At 39.1% G+C, this 16609-nt stretch overlaps 1 protein-coding gene across 1 annotated transcript in view; it reads left to right on the top strand.

Moving 5' to 3' along the window:
• The window catches only part of acap3a (ArfGAP with coiled-coil, ankyrin repeat and PH domains 3a), a 51401-nt gene that overhangs the window by 12492 nt on the left and 22300 nt on the right, over positions 1 to 16609 (top strand). Inside the window, exons 2-3 of the mRNA XM_063016177.1 lie at positions 12708 to 12765; positions 15785 to 15904. Of these exons, the coding sequence (XP_062872247.1) occupies positions 12708 to 12765; positions 15785 to 15904 (178 nt within the window). The remainder of the gene's footprint in view (positions 1 to 12707; positions 12766 to 15784; positions 15905 to 16609) is intronic.

The following is a 16609-nucleotide window of genomic DNA, read 5'->3' as shown; positions in this document are numbered from 1 at the left end:
GAAATATTGAGGAATTAAGCAAGATATGCAAGCACAGAATCAAGAGTAAATTTTGAAGTGGTGACTCAAACCCAGTAGTGATGTTAAGATAAGAACTGTATTGTAAGAGCTGTTTGGTGTCTGATTTGAAGCACTGAATGGCGAACTGAATTTTCCTAAATGGTTTATGGATGGTTGCAGTCATAAAGATGTTGCTGCCAGTTGTTTGGCTAAGGGACTGATTATGTTTTTACATTGATCATATGAGTGTTGAAGAACTTTGCTCCTAAGATTAAACAAAATTGTGTTTTTACTATTTAATTTTTTGTATGATAATTCTATCGTCATGTTTTGTTTATTGATCCGAAATGATTCAGGTTGACGGATGTGCATTAAAAGAAGGGGGCAATTACTTTTTCCTCACACTGCATACATCATAGCATGGTAATTATATTTAGCTTGGAGAAATGGGGCATTGTGTGGGGTCTTTCTCACAGCCTCCTCATTTCTTCACTGACATTTTTGCGTGCTGCAGTCATGATGGACCACCCAGTACTAAGAGCTAGCCAAGTCGTCCTGCATACTGTACACTCTTCTGCTCTTCCTTTCTTTGCTTATATAGGTTGATAACACCCTTCCACTTCCTACATTCGATTAAGAATGCTACATTTCTGTCTGTGTTCTCATCACTTGTTATCAGTGGGATGTTTCTCTGACGCAGATAAATTGTATACGTTTTACAGGAATGCGAGGGAACAATATACAGCAAAAGGTCTGCAGACACGACACCCAAACATCTCTTTTAAAACTATGGGTATAGTACAGATTGAGCATTTGCTGTTTCTGCTTATCCAAATGACTGTGGGGATTCGTTTCCATTTAGCTACTAGAGTTCAGGCACTGATTTTGGGCTCACTGAACTGGTTCTCTCCTGGCATTCAAGTTCACCTCTAAAGTCTTGGATAGGATTGCAGTCATGACTGGATGGAACCATTCTGGATAAAACCAGACCTACCACAGCCTTGATCAGGATAAAGCGGTCGATGACAAAGAATTGAAATGAAAAATATTCAGCACTGCTACTGTCGGCAAGTGATTTATTTTTGGGATTTACTCATATGAGGAGCAGAATAATAAATAAGCTCACCTCTGTCACTGAAGTGCTAATTACACATACAGGCTTCTGTGGATAAGTGCATGTCTGTGGTGAAGACGTGTTACTGTGGTTCCTGTAAAAAAATAAAACTTGGTACTTTGTCTACAAATTTTGAAAGATTAAACACTGGTGTATTGCAAATAAAAAATGCTGGATAGTATAGAGCCCTGCTAAAAGCTGTGTATTATTAATCATGTCATTGTTATGCAGGGGACGTGTGCTAACTACCCTCTCCATGGAGCTGCTCAATAGCTGGGACTGAATGCATGAAAGCACAGTGCTGTCTGAGTGAACTGAAAGGGTTAATCTCACCAACCACATCCTGCTCATGCCAGCTTTTGTTGGACCCTGATGCTCTGTGTTTGTGTGAAGTGTCTGTTCCTTTGGGAATGTGGACTCATTACAGAGACTCAACAATAAAGCAAGTCTGTTCAGTCTTTAAGTAAATTAACCCGAAAGCCATGCAGCTTTTGCATTGAAAACACATATTTTGTACTGCTATTTAAGATTATCCAGTGGTTAAGAAATTATCAAGTGCAAAATGAGTTGATGTTGATTAAATCTTATTCTTTAGTTGTACGTTATAATGGACCATGTATGAAGTATGCGAGTTAACAGAACATAGAGCAATGGAAAGTCAAACCAATGCCGTCTGCCAGGTTTCCAACCCATCTTTCCTCAGATGCATCCATCTGTATTTACAGAACCTAGCCTGGGCTAATGAGGACAACACTACACTAATGAAGCATCTGCTAGAGAATACCAAGCTGCTCTGTCGTCTGGTGAAAACTCTGAGGAGATTTTTTGTTCATTTGCTGAGCCTTAATTTGTGCTATTACATTTGTACAGTTAACTTGCTAGATAATAATGTTCACTCTTACTATAAGTCATTTACTATTACATGTAAGTCATTGCTATTACAAGGTTCCATTGAGTGATCACTTGCTGACGGGTTATCTCCGCTGAGTGATACCAGTCCCTGGGGAATGAGCCATGTCCCACGCTTGGTCTTCCACTAACTGCTTATCTTTGCTTGTTGTAACAACTTCAAAAAGAGAGTCATGCAGTGGAAGATTTGATTAGTATATGACATTAGTATATTAGACAAATAATGTCCACCATGTGTCTTCCAAAGTTCTTTAATGTCATTTATCTACATACATTTTAAATATTACAGTACATGGAACAGTGATGCCTTGACTAGGTTGGAAACCCAAACTTTCCATCACGGGTGACACTGTCCGTAGTCAAGCAAGTTTTCACATTCCAATGAGCCTAGGAGCTGCTATGCAAGAAGGAAGTCCCTGTTCAAGCATTTTCTTTGTTCAGGTTATCAGCAGCAAACTTCATTTGAGCTTTGAGGTGATTTAAAACGGGTTCTTCTACAAGCCCTGTCTCAGTCAGAAAAAAGAACATTTGCAGAAACTGAAATCTCCACAATTAAATACATGTCCCTTACAAGTGTATATAAATATTGGACTTTAGTAATTTGCTTTACATCCATTTACTAGCTCTTTATGCTGCATTAAATCAGTAGCATTTGGATTAAAACACTATTGTAGCTACCTAAACATTCAAAGCAGCAAGTCAAAATAATCAGTTTGTCCTCCATCTCAAATGAGTAAATGAGATGTTTCACACCAGAAACTCATGTTTTGTATCATACTCGGGTCCAAGCCGGACGTTTAAGGTGTTTACAATGTTATAGATAAACCATCAGGGGTCTGGCAGACACAAACATGGTGGACTTCTATGCTAAACCACCCTTGTATGGTCAGGAAGTAAAATAATTAGAACTAAGTAAATAATTGTACAAAAAATACAAAGAATATTTTAAACTAGACAGTTCTTCAACCCAGTGCAGCTTTAAATAAAGAACAGGATATGGTTTTTGTTACTCTCTTACATCTCTCACGATTCTTCCATCAAATCTGATGCCAGGACGACCACGTTTTATAAATATCTGTAGGGCTTAGTGTAATACGGACTGTTCAGTATTACAGTCAGACTGTGGCTGATTATACCAAAGAATGTCTGGCAATTCTGCAGCACTAACCACAACTGAACAAAATCAAATCAAAGACATTTGAAACACAAACAATAAAATAACAGAAAAATGAAGAGAGGAATGAGAAGTGTAATGCTAAACCATGGACTAAAAATAAAACGGCTTGGAAGTTTTGGGTGTAATACAAGCCTTTGCTGGAAATGTCTAGTTCAGATTCCCAGAAATAGTAACAGGTTTGCCAGATTGTAAGTGAAAGTAGTGCGGAGGGGGGCATCTGCACCCTTAGAACAGGAATTATAATAGCTTGCTTAGTAATGCAGTGTCACGCCATTGGATTGGAACTGTACGTTGATTCAGCTGGATAAAAATCAATTTATTTAATGACACCTGACTAAGTTGTTGTGGATCCTAAACACTTCCACTTCTTGATAATACCACTCAGTTGATTGTGGAATATATAGGAGGGAACAAATTTCACGAACAAATTTCATAACAGATAATATAAACTGCGTTGCACCCAGTGATACCAGTAAAACCGGACAGTAGGTCAAAGCTTACATGTAAACAATCTTGTTTTCTAAGCTGCCCTTAAGTGATTACTATTTTGAAGATTGTTTAGTCTGGCGTGACCTTAGATTAATTCTGGTCAGGAAAAAGGGGTTTACAATTGAAAATGTTGCCTGCATTGACATTTCTACCCGAGGAGAAACCTCAAATGTTCCATCTATACAGTACATTACAAACTGATGTGGAGGAATGCTTAAAATGCATCTAAAAGGAGTTTTCACACCCTGAGTATGATGCTTTCTTTAATGACTTTCTTTATTGATGAACATGTGAGTTTGTTATGTCTGCTAAATGTCTGGAAAAAGGGCGGGAGAACCTAGAATGTGCTAAGAATGTGTCTGTGTGTGCTGCTCTTTGTGTGTTTCTCACAGCTCCTGTGTAGTTTAATCCTGATCAGGATAAGACAGGGCAGGGGCAGCTGCTCTCTCTGCAGGGTTCAGAGGTCAGCTCTGAAAGGGTCATGCCCAAGCTTAAAGCTTCATTGGTCACAGCCAAATTGAGGGTGAATAATCGGTTCATTAATGGCCGAGTGGGGACTGGGTGCATTTTCTGTGGAACATGTTTGTGATTGTGATGGATTACAGAGCGTAATTAGCATTAGCATAAAGTACAGAAGTGATACTACTTTGGTACAGCATGTAAACAACACAGACATTTGGAGAAATGATATTGTGAAGTACTAGAACATTTCAGATAACAAGAAAGAGAGCTATTGCTTGATATTTAAAATAGTCTAACCTGTGTGTACTTTTGAGAGCCCGGCCATGACCATAATCTTGACCAAAGAGATATCTGAGGGATTGCAAAAGTAAACTAATTTAACCACAGACGTTTTAAGGCTTGCAAATGTTTTATTGCTGGAAGAGATTAATTCATAAATCAAGCAAAACACAGTTTTAAACTTTACCACACAATCTATTAAATAAATATCAGGCTTAGAAGTAGGTTTACAGTTTGACTCAGTTCTATCAGATGTGTTTCAGTTACATTTATGGCATTTGACAGATGCTTTTATCCAAAGCTACTTTTTAGAAGAAGAACGCCTTTAGAGAGGCGCCTTTAGGGTCAGAGCGCAGGGTCAGCCGTTGTACGGCCTCGCTCAAGGACCCAACAGTGGCTGCATGGCAGAGCCGGGATTCAAACTCTCAACCTTTGAATTAATAGCCCAAAGCTCTACCCACTACGCTACCACTGTCCTACTTACAGTTGTCCTACTTACAGTTGTAGCTAATTACAGTCTAGCAATTCAGGGTTTAGGACCTTGCTCAGGGATGGCAACAGTGGCAACTTGTTGTTGGTGTCCAGTACTATAGCCAGTGAGGTACCACTGCCCTGTTTCAATGCACTGGTATGCTTTAAAACCATTAGATACTGAGAACATTTGATAAATTTGACCAAAAGGAGTGCTGATGAGAAGAAGGAAAGGATTTAAAAATGAAATGTTTATGTGGAGAGAGAAGATTAACCAGGATTAAAGTTGAGTCCAGCACACTGGAATAAAAAAAAACGACTACTTATTCAGACTACTTTTACTCATCAGTAATGAAACAGCACTCTTACTGATGAATTGTATTCCAGTGGTGTTGGGTAACTGTCTTCTAAAATAAAGTTTAACTATTTTTGTCAGTGCCCGAATTTAAATAAATTATTGCACAGTTTCTAATGCTGCCAAACATTTTAAAGCCTTTTTTTTACCGTATCTAGTAATAAGCATACCACAAGTGGAAATAATGCCAAGACAATATCATTTTCACATTCTTGCCAATGCGAGGTCCGCCAAGAGCCATATTTTTTCCTTAGCTTTTTGTTTTCTCACAAATCACTGGAGCTGTGAGAATTTCCAGGACCCGTACAGTCTCCCTGACCTTCCCTGGTTTTTATTTCCCTCCAGCTGTGTATCAGACAATGAACACTGCACACACTGCAAGGATTATTCCATATCAGCCAGCTCGTAGCTTTATCAGCTGCACCAGGATGGCTTGCCTTGATACCAGAGGAAGGAAGTCATATTCACACTTTCTGCTTTTGCAGAGGTTTTGTCTTTATTGACATCATCGTTTTCCCTTCAGATCACATTTAAACATGTGTAAGCTAATATAATTGTATGATGTAATGTTTGGCTGTGGGTCGTTACATAAATACACATGAATGCCACTGGAATCATTCTAATCTAAATGTAATGTTTTAAACCTGCAATGCAATCACAATTTAGTGCTTCTTAAAGTCCCTTAGCACACTTGAGACTAAAGAGAAAAAGCTAAATTAGACCGCTCAGTTGAAATTAATATCTCAAAGAGGACAGCAGGAATGGATAGCCATTCATTCCACACACTTGCATGCATTAAACGACCCACAGCTCCAAACTATCATTTCCATTAAGTGTGCACAAGTGTACTCGGAATACTGCATCTGTCTCTCATGTACACATCTTCCATTCAACGAGACATTCACTGATGTCCATTATTAGTCCAGTTAGTCTGAATTTACTGGCCCTTATAATATGTCTGTGATCTGCCCTGATCTATCTATAAATGCCCTGATCTCTCTATATGGCCAAAATTTTATGTACTCCTGACCATGAGCTGGCTGGACATCCCATTCCATCCCTGGACATCCCAACAATAGGCAGTTAAATGAAGTAGGCTTTTCGTATGTTTTTGGAGTGTGCCTGTGAGTAATTTGTGCCTATTCAGTCAAAAGAGCATTTGTGAGGTCAGACACTGAAAGGCCTGTTTAACTATAAATCTGCCAGATGATCTTAAAGTTGTTAAGTGCGGTTGAGGTCAGGGCTGTGTGCAGAACACCTAGCAGGCAGCCGTGTTGAGTACTCACCAACTGTTGTCCAATCAGCCAATTTTAAAATAATAATTTTTCATAAAATGTATGATTTTTGCTGCTGTGTTTATTATGGGGCTTTAGTTCAGGTGTGTGTTTCAGTAGTACAGTATAACAGACATGCTCATCCAGTCCGGTTGTTGGCGGGAAGAAGTGTGTAACCAGTATTTAAAGTATTCCACCAGGTGTCTGAAGACATCGCTTCCCACTCACAGTGTGCATACGTACCTCTTTGTTTTCATTTGAACCCAGCGAATTCCTACTGGAAGCATTCTCAGCTGTCCTAATCTGTCTAGGAACTGAGTTCTGACTCTCTGCCAAAGCTCTCAGCAGCACACAGCTAATCAATATAAGAGGTAAAGCAATCTGTAAAACCACACGAACTGTGTGATCGATTTGAGCGTTCGCTTGGTGACCAATGCATTCTGCTTGAGCTGCACTTGACATGTCATCACTTATGTTAGCCTTGACATTCACATTCACCTTCACTTTGATCAATCGTACACATGACGGGGCTTCACAACCCATTCTGTAGTCTACTGTAAATGCGAAGTTATGAAAATTAAACATTTTAATACAGATGGAATAAACAGAGTGGCACAGTGGCATATGTAGGTAAGGTGAATTGATGTGTACGTGTGTGTTCGTCCTGTGATGGACTGGCGACCTGTCCGGGGTGTTTTCTACCTTTTGCCTAGTAAAATGGACCCACTGTGACCCTGACTAGGATAAAGCACCTTTAGTCTCGTTTGAGAATACATTTTTATTATCACCTACATTATCACATTAAAACATCATCACATGTGTTCTAGCAATTTTAATTATTCGCAGTCCTGTTTTATCATGGTTCTTGGATCTGAACACCTGGAAACATTTTCAATCAGCGTAAGGTGACAGTTTGGGTTTATTATCAACCTTGACAAGAGACTAGTGTTCCATGTAGTTTTTGATGAGTACAGTCTAACTAACCCTGTTTATATGGCCACAAAAAAAGGACCAGGTGTAAAGTGAACATTGCAACAGGAATTTTTAGACAACACCACCAAAGCAAGCTAAGTTGCTGTATGTATGTACTGTATTTGTTAGTTTTTTTTTAACAAAGAAGTAAAATTTTTTCCCAATCATTCACTTACAGAGAAAATGAGGGCAATTGTTTACATTGATTGCCATTAAAATACACTTTCCTTAAACCTGAACTCGTTGTATCTGTCAGTCTCTCTTCTGCTTTAATCGTGTTTTGTGTTGAGGAAAATGTAACAGAGAAGAACACAGAGTCAGACAGGCAAAGTTTGATCCCTCTCAGAAAGCTTGAGCAATAAAGTGGACACACTGGGGTGAAAGTGAAGTTGATTTTGGAGGGATCAGTGCGCAGTCAAGTGTGGAAAATGCATCATGAGCCATATAATAAGGATGACAGGACCTCCCTCCCTAAATTCATTCCTATAGTCTCACTGTTGATGCTCTGCATTCTACACCAGACAGCTGAGGCGTGGTGACTTACGTGTGTTTAATCGTGAGTCTAAGTGAGTCCAGCTGGCGTTTGCATGCCAGCAATTTCCTAATAACAACCCGTGGGAATGGAGTATGTGAAGTTTTTTCTTTTTCATACAAAATCTGTCTGCACATGAGAGCTGTTGTTTCGCTTTTATGAAGAAAGCACTGATGCATCATTGGATGGTGTGTTTAATAGGGGTTTCTGCGTTTACATGCACAGAATAATCAGATAATGGCAGAATTCTGATTATGGCTGAATAACTTTTGCACCTCAGTAGTGTTAATATGAGAAACCTCTTGAGTTTACATGATTTAGGCAGTAATCTGATTTCTCAGTGTAATTACCTGTACTAAAGCTGTTTACATTTTATTTTTAATATTTTTTACCTGATTTTATATTTTAGGGATCGCTAAAGTGGATCATTTTGACCTGCATACCTGGTCTGTCCTTGTTGATGCAGCCTTCCATATTTTTATCCAGGCTTGGGACTGGCACTGATAGAACACTGACAAGTGCAACTTCCAATGGCTAGTCTGTTTGCTTCAAGCCTCAGACATAGCCAATCATGTCTTTCTAGATGCCCAATAGGCTGTTGATATTCAAATCCATTATCTTAGTGGTACTGCGCTGCCGTATTTTACTGCTGCGTCACCCGAGTGCCTATGATTATTAAAATGCCAAGACATTGTAAGACATTGACGTGCAGTAATTGCTCTATATGACTTAAAACTGTTGTTTATTTCCAATGTAATGTAGAGAGTAATCACTAGTTTTTTAATTTAACTTGCCTAAAATTACTTTTAACTATTTGAATGATCATAGCAGAGCCATGTTGAGTGTATTGTTTTGTTTTTGCATATATATTACCGTATATGTATGTATTTTTTCATTTGCCCCATCTGACGTAACGTCACTGCTACACCAGTCTGCACTGGATTTTCAGAGAGCCGTACTGAACAGAGGTTCATGTGACCATGTGTTCCTCCTCTACTTACTTTGGTTCCTTGGCCAGACAGCAAGAGAAACACTATCTGACCGTCCCTCCCTCAGACACACTAATTGTGTTTGTGGAGCATAGAAGCACAACTGAGTTTTGAACTCAAAAGCTTGAACCCTCTGTAGTGGTGAGCTGGCATATTAGACAGTGCATCCTGATAATCAGTCCATGTGAGGTATATGTTTACGTCAACTTAAACATGACTTAATAGAAAACAGGAATATTTACACAAATATAACATTTATTCAAAAATATCTTTCATACCAATAAAACTGAAGAGCCTGAATGTCTGAGATGGTTGAACTGTAGAGATTTTACCCCGAGTGTCTATATGTAACCCAATGTTTTTAAAATGTTCCGTTATATAAAAATATGGGGTACAATTTGGGCGTGCTGCTGACTCGGTGCATTTTCGGGTTTATTATTTTTTAAATGATTAAAAATAGGTTGTAAATAAGAAATGCTGTATACATAACTGTTTCTTGTTATAATGACATGTACACCAACCACAAATGAGTAAGAATAAGTGAGAGTACAGGGAAGGAACCCCCCCCCCAAGCACATTTATCCTCCTGTTCAGACAGAGAAAGAACTAAAGACTCAATTAGGCCAATAAAGCAATCAATAATCAGCCCGATGGCGTCATGTCTCATCCAAGATGTGTCTGACTCAGTGAGGGAAGGGAAAGCCTAAAAAAACTCCACCCCTCTCTGATGCCATTGTTACCTTTTTTTTGTGTGTAATGTTTTTACAAACCCTAATTTGAGAAAGGTCGGAAGTGTGGGTAAAAATAAAATTCAACATATTCTTGTTGACCTCTTGAGTTTAAACAAACAATTTAAAGAAAAGATACTTAATGATTTACTGAATACATTTTTTGTGGTATATTCAAATTCATACTAATATAGCTGCCTGTGGAACATTCTTAAACTTAAAACTAGAAACACACATCTATCTATCTATCTACAAAGTTGAAAGCATATAATCTATTCAGCCCTTCTCAACTTGGGTGCTGTTGTTGATTTAAAACACCAAAAATTGGTAGTTACACAAATTCGGAACATACATGTCACAATTTTATTAAAGTGGCAGATTTAAATAATTTTTTGCAGTTACACGTACATGTCAATGTAGCTTATATCTATACGGATATGATCCTAATAAACATGAAACGATGGAGTGTGAACACGAGTGTGAACAGGGTCTGTGTGTCAATAATGTAGCAGCATCCAGTGAGTAGACACGCCTGGCCTCAAGCATTGGTTACCATGGTTACATCCATTCTGTGAGCACCATGTGTAACGAACTAGGACAGAGAGAGAGAGCGAGAGTGAGAGAGAACGAGAGAGAGAGACAGAGAGTGAGAGAGAACGAGAGAAAGAGAGAGAGAGAGAGACAGAGAGTGAGAGAGACAGAGAGTCTGAGAGAGAGAGCGAGAGAGAGAGAGACAGAGAGTGAGAGAGACAGAGAGTCTGAGAGAGAGAGCGAGAGAGAGAGAGTCTGAGGGTCAGAGAGAACAACTCTCCTCTAAGCTTGTACTAGTCCACTCAGAAAGCCCATTACACACACACACACACACACACACACACACACACACACACACACTAGGCCACCAGACCTGGGTTCCAATCTCAGCAGTGCTATTGGGCAGCTGGGTGTCTACACAGACATGATTACAAGGGTGGTTGAAGCCCAATGAAGGTTAGGTGTCCTGTTCAAAGTGTTCCTGCTTTGCACCCAGTGTTTTCTGTTGTAACCAGGTCCACCATGACCCTGACCAGGATAATGTGTTTAATCTCAACATTAGTCTTCAGGACTAGACAGTGGGTCTCACCTTCAGTTCTGGATGCCCATTGTTTTACAAAGACTGAGATTTTTCTTGAGATCAGTTCATTAAATCATTTTAAATTACTGCTTCATCCTGGCAGTCCAGACTGTTGTGTGCAGGACAGGACGAGCCGCCAGTCTGTTTCAGGACAGGACCCACACAATAACATTGGGCAAAAATGGCTCCAGACACACATGGAAATATTCCACACACTCAGTCAGGCAATACTGGCCTCCTGTCAATTCTGTGAAACTGCTGGCCGGTCTGCATCCCTCTCACTCTTCATCCTCCTATTGAGAAGTACACACCTTTTGTGATGGTCCCCCCTCCACACACACACACTTAGCTGGCAAGTAGTGTGTTATTAATGGGTTTCTCAGTGGGTGTGTGTGTGTCTGGGCTGTATTCAACTCTATTCACTGCCAGATTCAGCCCAAACATTCATCTCCAACAGTCCCACAGTCTAAGTCCAACACCAGGAACTGTTTTTATTCCATTATTTATCAAACAGGATTTCATCATTACATACTTATACCAGCCAACACAGTTCTAGAAATGTGTATTACAACATTATTTGGCTCTTTGGAATCTCCCTCCTTTCCCCTGAGTCTGTTTTATTTTCTTTCATTTTTTTTTATCTTCCTGTTTTTTTTCTATTTTATTGGATTTTTATTTTAGTTTTGTGTTCTCTTTACTGACCATTTTTTTTAATAAAAAAAAATATTTAAATGGTTTTTAATTGCCAACTAAAAAGCCCTTCATACAACATCAGTTCAATTAAAAAAGGAATTTATGTAATTGCTTTCTCCTTTTGTTATAATCGCTCCATCACCACAACTCCTCTGTGGAGGACTAAAAAGACTTCGTTAGAAATATACAATTATCTACAAGATTTAAGATTTTTTTTTGTAATAATAATAATAATAATAATACTGAAATAACAACAACAACAACAACAATAATAATAGTAATTATAAGAACTATTATCATTTTTCTTATAATAATAACAGTAATAATAATTATTATTATTGTTATTATTATTATAAAAAGAAATAAAATAAAATATATACACATTTGAATACATACACATAAATGACATCTATAAATCACTCAAAAAAAATTAAACAGAGTGAACAGTAAAAAAAAAAAAAAAATCTCAAAAGAAAGGGGAAAAGGGGAAAGCTTTATTCGTGTCTTATTGTAACTAAATTCAATAACTGTAGACAAAAGTAAGTGTAATGAACAATCACAAGGCAGCTTCATCACTTAGCAACACATCAACACATTTAAGTTTTTCAGAACTCTAATAACCAGTTTTCTTTTTCACAAGAACATCATGTCACTGTCCTCACTGTCTATATTTAGGATGGAGTTATGATCACAAGGTCAGTGTAACTTTGTTCTCAGATGTCTTCAGCTATAGCTGACACCTTCATCCTCAGAATAGCAGAAATAGAAATAACATAAAACATGCCATATATTCATAATTACAGTGAGATTGTAATGTGGCCCAGCTGCTGAAATAGTTCCACAGAGAGCCACATTAAGAGTTGTTGCCATTTTTTGGCTGGCAGAGGGGATGGTTAATGTGTCGGTCCCTTTTGATTGAGGTGGAAGTCTTTTTGTTGTTGGGAACTTACCCAAGACAGTACTGCCCTGGGAAAGCAAATGGCACCTAGAGGTGGCGCGACGTCCCTGTGTCCGGAGTCCCCGTCCATAATTGGTGACGCTGTGGTGCCCTTCATGCATAGCCAGCACCAACTTGTGCTACCATTATGAAAAATTGATCTCATTCATTGTTAACTGGAACAGACTGTAATCGTAATGTTTCATGTTTTCCAGGGCGAACATTGATGAAGTGGAGACAGAAGTGGTGGAGATTGAAGCAAAGCTAGACAAGGTAGGACATGCCAATGAAATTTAATCTGTTTATGTTTCATTATGCAGCATTAAAGGTGGAATTTGTGTCACCTTAGAAAATATGAAATTACACTGATAAGCCAAAACATTAGAAACACCTGCTATAAGTTAAAACATCTCTGGTCTGCCATACATGGACGCCAAAACCTGAAGGAGTCCTGTGGTGTGGGCACTTTGACTGGCCTGCAACTAGTATGCAGCCCCATACACAGCGAGTTTGATGCACTGTATGTTATCACACAATCACCAGGGCATCACAGGGATTAAAATGATCTGCATTTTGAGCCACAGTAGCTCTTCTGTTGGTCTGTACCAGATTCCACAGACTTCATCAATAAGTCTTGGCCGGCCGGTTTGTGGCTAGTCTGTCCCCGACCGCTGTCAGTGGGTACTAACCACAGCTGCCTGTGAGCACCCCTGCTGTTTCTGAGTGTTCACTACAATATGGGTCCATTAATTATTCATTTCATTAGCTAGTGGACACTGCTGTTAGATTGTACTTTGAGACGCATAGCTGTGGTTTCTTCAGACCATACAGATGTTTCATTGCTGTAGTTCTGTTTGCTGTGTGTGTGGTTTTGGAAATGATTATGTTCATTACAGAGATCAGAAAGTGTCCATTAGAGCGAAGTGGGTGGTTCTTTGGGATCTGAATGCTTGGTTAGGCTGAAATATCCACAGCAGTTGCCTTACTAATGCCTCTGATGTCACTGACCCTTCTGTCCCTAATGACCCTGAGTGACAGCTGTCAATTTCCATTAACCTCTTCTTCTTATTCCAGTGTGGGTCATTATCAGGGTACAGAATACTAATGTTCACTAATCTGTTTGTGTTGTGATTCATTTAATAATACATGTAGTCTCTGTGGACTCACTACTGTTTCATATAAAGATGGTAGTTGCTAGTGGAGGTTCTGGGGTCCTACTAAATTCACAGGAAAATGTTCTTAATTTCACGGACCTTGTTTCTCAAACATCACAGATTTCACGGATTGTGCCACATTTCAAGGCTGTCATTAAATAACACTTATACACCGACTAGGCATAACATTATGACCACTGACAGGTGAAGTGAATAACACAGATTATCTCTTCATCACAGCACCTGTTAGTGGGTGGGGTATATTAGGCAACGAGTGAACATTTTATCCTCAAAGTTAATGTGTTAGAAGCAGGAAAAATGGGTGAGCGTAAGGATTTGATCGAGTTTGACAAGAACCAAATTGTGATGGCTAGATGACTGGGTCAGAGCATCTCCAAAACTGCAGCTCTTGTGGGGGTGTTCCCGGTCTGCAGTGGTCAGTATCTATTAAAAGTGGCTCATCGATGCACGTGGGGAGGGAAGGCTGGCCCGTGTGGTCCGATCCAACAGACGAGCTACTGTAGCTCAAAATGCTGAAGAGGTTAATGCTGGTTCTGATAGAAAGGTGTCAGAATACACAGTGCATCGCTGTTGCAGGGCTGTTTTGGCAAAAGGGGGACCAACAAGGAGGTGGTCATAATGGTCATGTTATGCCTGATTGGTGTAAATTAAATGATAGAATAAATGGAATTTTTTTTTATTTTTTATTTATGACTAAATCTGACTGTGATTCTACTTCATGAAATAAGTAGACGCTTCGTAGCTTTGTCGCTTTCTTGTGTGGAAGCAGGGTGAGAGGGGTGTAGACATTTCCTAAGACTAAGGCTTCACCTCTTTTTCCCACACACTGCAGTATTCGTGCCCTGTACCATGGTGGGACTCAACATGATTAAAGAAAGAATAAAGTACAGAGAGGCTGAGCAAAGATCAGTGAGTTGAAAAAAAGTAAAAACTATAAAATAAGCAAAACAGATCAAAACCTTTGAGTTCTGGTTTGATTTAGAGGAGCTCACAGCGCAGCCACAGCACGACTCCAGATCCTGTCGACTGCCTTCTAGTCCAGTCTCACACATGGAGGCCAGCTGGGAATGCCCTGATCTCTCTCTCGCTCTCTCTCTCTCTCTCTCTCTCACACACACACACGCACACACACACGCACACACACACACACACGCTCACAAACATAAAGACTTGAGCCTGAGTGATAATTAAGGGACAAAACAAACATGTGACCACATAGACAGCAGAGACCGGGGATTAGTGGCATGTGGGTAAAGTGTAAAATTGTTGCAGTGTTTTGTCATTGTGAGAAACTAATGAGAAATACGTGCAAATGTAAAGTGAAGTGTGTGTGCGGGCACAGCTGGATATGTGAATATGAAATCTAGGCAGTTGCTCTTTTTGAACTGTACTTCAAAGCATCGTCTGTGTCTAGTCCAGTGTTACTCGCTACAACTGGGAGTGCTATGTATTTAATAGCCTACCTGGGACTCAGTTAGAGACCGGTTTGTCAGTCCTCTGCTTGTTAATTCTTTGTTTTTCTGTCTGTCTGACATGCTTGGCTGATGATCAGCTTTGACTACCTGCCAGGCTTAATGAACTGTGTCCTCTGCACCTGTTTTTTGTTCTGTGTTGTAGTTTCTTAAAGTTTCTTCCTGCTGGATTCTCCTGTCTGGTTTTTGGTCACTGTTGGGTTTGGTCACTCAAGGGCTCTTTTGTTTCTTCAGATTTTGTCCATGTGCTTTCCATGGAGTGTTTCTGCTCCAGTGATTTTCAGCATTTAGCAGATGCTTTTATCCAAAGCGACTTACACAGTGAGTGGAACACAATGAGCAATTAACCAAGGGCCTTAACCAAGGGCCTTGCTCAGGGACCCAACAGTGGCAACTTGGTGGTGGCGGGGCTTGAACCGGCAACCTTCTGTTTACTAGTCCAGTACCTTAACCACTGAGCTATCACTGCATCATTTTACTTTGTTTAATGGTTCACTTTTCATTTTAATGAAAGAAGAATGAACTAGCTGACAGAAAAGGCAGAATATAAAAGTGGACGATAATATTCTGTTAATAAATAAGAAAAGTGACTCTTGCTGAGATGTCTATTTAAATAGAGTTTATTAAAACTTTCTCTCTCTCTAGCTGGTGAAGTTATGCAGTGGGATGATTGAAGCGGGGAAGGCGTATGTCAACGCCAACAAGCTTTTTGTCACTGGCATTCGAGACCTGTCTCAACAGTGCAAGAAGGATGAAATGATTTCGGTAAGTGTGTGTCTGTATGTGTGTAAAGCTTCAGAGTGATGTCAAGTCTATTCATACTAAATATTAGAGTTTAAAGGAAAATAAAAATCAAATAAATTCAGTGCAATTAAAGAAATTTTTTTTTTTTTTCCTTTGGACCATCAATTACTGATCAAGTAAATGTTTATTCTCCATCAATGCTGAGGTGCCACTGCCCCCGAATGAACTGAAACTGCGAGAGAACTTTAATCTAATTAAGGATAAGGTTACTAATAATCATGTTTTAAATATTATCTGTAATGATACTACAATATTATTAACTTTAATTATCAATGACTGTTTTAATCTAGACACCCAAACTAAATGAGATCTAAATCTAAATCTAATATATCAGAAGAAAAACATAACATGCCCTGATGCTGCAAAGGACATTTTGCTGGCATAGTTTGGATCCACTTGTCCCCAAAAGGTCACTTCCAACCAATACAATCAAGTTATTTCTGTGTGATTGTTTATTTTCTGTTCATTTTCTGTGTGATTGTTTATTTTCTGTTTGTTTTCTGTTCATTTTCTGTGTGATTGTTTATTTTGAATGTAAAGTGACCTTGGGTTTGTGAAAGGCGCTATATAAGTGTAACATTATTATTATTATTATTTCGACAGATCAACTGAATGCTATAATAAAATATCACTATCCTAATTGCGGTGGTTGTTTTCAACATGACA

Source organism: Trichomycterus rosablanca, chromosome 19 (assembly GCF_030014385.1).
Source record: "Trichomycterus rosablanca isolate fTriRos1 chromosome 19, fTriRos1.hap1, whole genome shotgun sequence".
Lineage (NCBI taxonomy): Eukaryota > Metazoa > Chordata > Actinopteri > Siluriformes > Trichomycteridae > Trichomycterus > Trichomycterus rosablanca.
Note: the sequence above shows the minus strand (reverse complement) of the source record. Positions and strands in the feature narration are given on the sequence as shown.